Source organism: Malaya genurostris, chromosome 3 (assembly GCF_030247185.1).
Source record: "Malaya genurostris strain Urasoe2022 chromosome 3, Malgen_1.1, whole genome shotgun sequence".
NCBI classification, from domain to species: domain Eukaryota; kingdom Metazoa; phylum Arthropoda; class Insecta; order Diptera; family Culicidae; genus Malaya; species Malaya genurostris.
In genome coordinates this window covers 121,296,045-121,299,349 of record NC_080572.1, presented here as the reverse complement: position 1 = coordinate 121,299,349, position 3,305 = coordinate 121,296,045, and the positions used below count along the sequence as shown (strand labels likewise).

At 35.3% G+C, this 3,305-nt stretch overlaps 1 protein-coding gene across 2 annotated transcripts; it reads right to left on the bottom strand.

Annotated features, from left to right (window-relative positions):
- Positions 1 to 1,380: 1,380 nt before the first annotated feature.
- LOC131438468 (2-methoxy-6-polyprenyl-1,4-benzoquinol methylase, mitochondrial) lies at positions 1,381 to 2,775 on the bottom strand. 2 transcript variants are annotated; one of them, XM_058608523.1, is made up of 5 exons: positions 2,451 to 2,580; positions 2,176 to 2,395; positions 1,983 to 2,115; positions 1,835 to 1,923; positions 1,381 to 1,659 (listed from the first exon to the last, which is right to left on the bottom strand). In XM_058608523.1, the coding sequence occupies exons 2-5, from the start codon at positions 2,319 to 2,321 to the stop codon at positions 1,446 to 1,448; spliced, it is 582 nt and encodes a 193-aa protein (XP_058464506.1). In that variant the 5' UTR covers positions 2,322 to 2,395; positions 2,451 to 2,580; the 3' UTR covers positions 1,381 to 1,445. The 2 variants fall into 2 exon arrangements, with proteins under 2 accessions (XP_058464506.1, XP_058464505.1); XM_058608522.1 differs by having other exon boundaries at positions 2,176 to 2,775.
- Positions 2,776 to 3,305: the final 530 nt, after the last annotated feature.

The following is a 3,305-nucleotide window of genomic DNA, read 5'->3' as shown; positions in this document are numbered from 1 at the left end:
AAGCTTGCACAATTCACACAATCGATCAACTAATTGATATTCGAAAGTATAAAGAAAGAGTGTCCGTTTTATTCGTATTCACGACATCCAGTTATGTATCTGACATTAACACCCGTACTTTTATTTTAAGAGGGCTGAATCGTACATTAGAAACGGGGGTGTGAGCAACAAAGTTGTCATTTTTTTGAAGTCTGTGTTTCAACATGAAAAATCTGTGTACCATCTGTGTTACATATTTTCGATCATAATCTGTGAAAAACATTTTGAATATCTGCCATTTTTATGAAATATTCATAAAAATCTGTAGAAATCTATGAATTTTAATAAAATTTGTGTTCTGCGACACAGAATCTGTGTGGCGAAATAGGCAAAAAATCTATGGTTTTACAAAAAAATTTGTGAATATGGTAACTCTGGTGAGAAAACACGATATCTAAATCCCTCTTAGAACAAAAGTTCAACGGTGGTTCTTCATTGGTCTAATACGTTGGATCATTGGTCCAATGAAAGTCCAATCTATCGTTCAACGGGGGCCAACACGATTTCGTTTGCCGATTTTTAAACAGGCCGTTGTACCGAATGCCATATTTTTCGTCCAACAAACTCAGCAGACAGAGGTCCATTGTTGATCTATTTTTAATATGAGGAGTTGGAGCCCCGTTGGACTAGTTTTACTGCAGAATTTTTGAAGTTTTTTCCACTTATTTTTTTAAACTAACACTACATACCTGCACAATATTTCTACTTCACGTAGAATAATAACAAATTTTCTTTCTATGTAAACACTTAATTTTCACACTATTTTTGCAAGAGAAAAAACAACGTTCGGCACGTCAGAAAAGACATTGAATTTCGTTGCAAAAGTGTTCTGTAAGTAGCAGAAACTTTACGTCTGCTTAGCGGTTCAAAATGAACTGCTGAGTTTAGCACTAAGCAGTTCAATTTGAACTGCTCTGCACTGATGAGTCAAAGACGAAACGTAAAAATAATAACAACAAACCGTTCCAGCAAACTAAACGAATATTTCGTGCAATATGTTGTTCAACAAGCGCTCAAAGACCAACCAAATAGAATGGCCTGCTGAGAGGGAGATGGTTTGACAGCAGTAAGGGGGGAAACTGGGTTAGGTTGGTATCTAGCGAAAACGACAGTAATTTAATTGCTCCTCGCGATGTGCAGTAAGAAGTATGATTTGTTGGGGTCCAAGTTGTTTGATAATTGATGAACGAGTTTTACGTTAACAGCTGATTTTGTTTTGGATTTAAGGTTTGTGTCGCGTCCGTAGGAGCCAACTAGAAGCAGGACGCTACATAATACATTTTTTCCTTGCGTCGGGGTAACGGATATGTAATCAATTTTCATTATAAAATTTTCAGATAATTTAAATTTACAGTATTTCGAGTTTATGTAAAATATGGATCGTTTGTACATGGTAATAATTCATTTTATAACTTGAATCCAGAATGTATGGCGCAAACACCTGCAGTAAGATTCTCATATTCTACACACTTGAATCCCGCTTCTCTTATCAACGTTTTGAATTCCTCCTGTTTCGGAAACTTGCGTATGCTTTCAACCAAGTATTGATACGGCTGCCACTGACTTGCTAATATTTGACCCATAGGAGGAATTACTTGAAATGAGTACTGATCATACAACCTAAAAACAATTACGATACTTTGATAGATGAACTTTACAAAATATTATTGAATAGTATAGTAAATAGAGTAGACTGAAAAGAGGTTGGAAGGGTTCATAAGATAACTTGAAAATGACTAATAAAGGCATCTAAGAACACTCCGTCTCATTGTTAGTCTAGTCGTATTGAAAATACCATCTGAGATAATCGTTAGAGATGTGACTGAATTCCAGGCAAAGAAACCGACCGCCCGGACGTAAGATTCGATGTGCTTCTGATAGCACCTGTTGAAAATGGTAGAAATGAAAAATAAATTATGTCCTAGTATTTAACTGAATCAAACCTTATCTATGTGGGTAACATTTCGTATGCCGAAAGCTATAGTATAAGCTGTGTATGAATTATCATCAAACGGAAGATTCTCGGCATCCGCACAAATCCAATCAATAGTGCATTGATTTTGAACAAAATTCATACTGAAAGTGCATAATTTCGATAACACAAGGATAATTTAAATAGCTCATCACGTGTAATACTTTTTAAACCGTTCTTTCCCAACATCTAACATATTTTGATTGATATCCGACACAGTTACGTGATTATTCGCCTGCCCAGTAACATTTGGTAAGTTGTTCAAATATTTAATATAGCGAAAAGCAATATCACCAGTTCCACCAGCCATATCTAGCAGTTTGTTGCCACCCTCGATTGGGGCAAGCCTTTCTATCAATATATCTTTCCAAATTCGATGAATTCCTAGTGACATTGCATCGTTCATTAAATCATAAGACAAAGCTACTTCTTCGAATACTTTATGAACTTTTCGCCACTTTTCACTTTCTTTCACGGTTTCAAATCCAAAATGTGTCTCCGCTTCTTGGTTCGGCGAGGAAGATTCATTAGAAAACGCTGCCGCATGTACCCGAAACCGCACAGTGTATAGCAATTTTGGAATTGTACGAAGAGAGCCAAACATAATATGTTGTTTTAATATGCAAATAACAGAACGGTATAGGTATCGAATATAAGCAATTTGTTAGGTACATAAACAAAACCAAAGCTAACAGAACTAAAATTTCAAAATCAGCTGATTTAATCCTATAAGACAAGACCTGACAAGACCAGTTGTCAGTGACAACTGGGGGGCTGCTTTTGTACCAAAATGGACCAGTTTCTGATTGGCTGAGTTTGATGTTGCTACCCGTACATTGTGCAAAGGAAAAACTTTTGCAGGGTACGCGAGCAATGATGCCAAGTATAAAGAAAATCAGAAAACAAATTTATTAGAATGTATAATTTTAGCTCACCAATGAAAATAAAAAAAATTTCAAAGAATGTTTCACTTTTTTAAATCTCATTTGTAATAAATGTATATAGTGACAGCACTGTGTAATTAAAATCAGCATCAAGCCGTTTTTCTTTTTAGTGAATATAAGTGTAACCAAAAATAATTTATTAAATTAGTGTAAACTCGAAAGTGTGTTTAGTTTTACGAGATAAATGAACTGTTGTATTCCACACTGTGGTCGCACTAAGAATTTCCATCCAAACTTGACTTTTTCCGGTTTCCAAAAGATCCGGTGATACGTCAACAATGGATTCGATTTTGCGTTCAACATGAGATATTTCGTGTTTTGTCATAAAAAGCTCAATTAAGTGTTAACAT

Bases quoted from the DNA above. Each gene is read 5' to 3' on its own strand.
- LOC131438468 (XM_058608522.1), bottom strand. From the start codon at position 2,615: ATGTTTGGCTCTCTTCGTACAATTCCAAAATTGCTATACACTGTGCGG. The intron at 2,116-2,175 runs GTATTACACGTG...ATGCACTTTCAG, and splicing joins GGGAAAGAACGGTTTAAAAA to TATGAATTTTGTTCAAAATC. The intron at 1,660-1,834 runs GTATTTTCAATA...AATTGTTTTTAG, and splicing joins TCTAACGATTATCTCAGATG to GTTGTATGATCAGTACTCAT.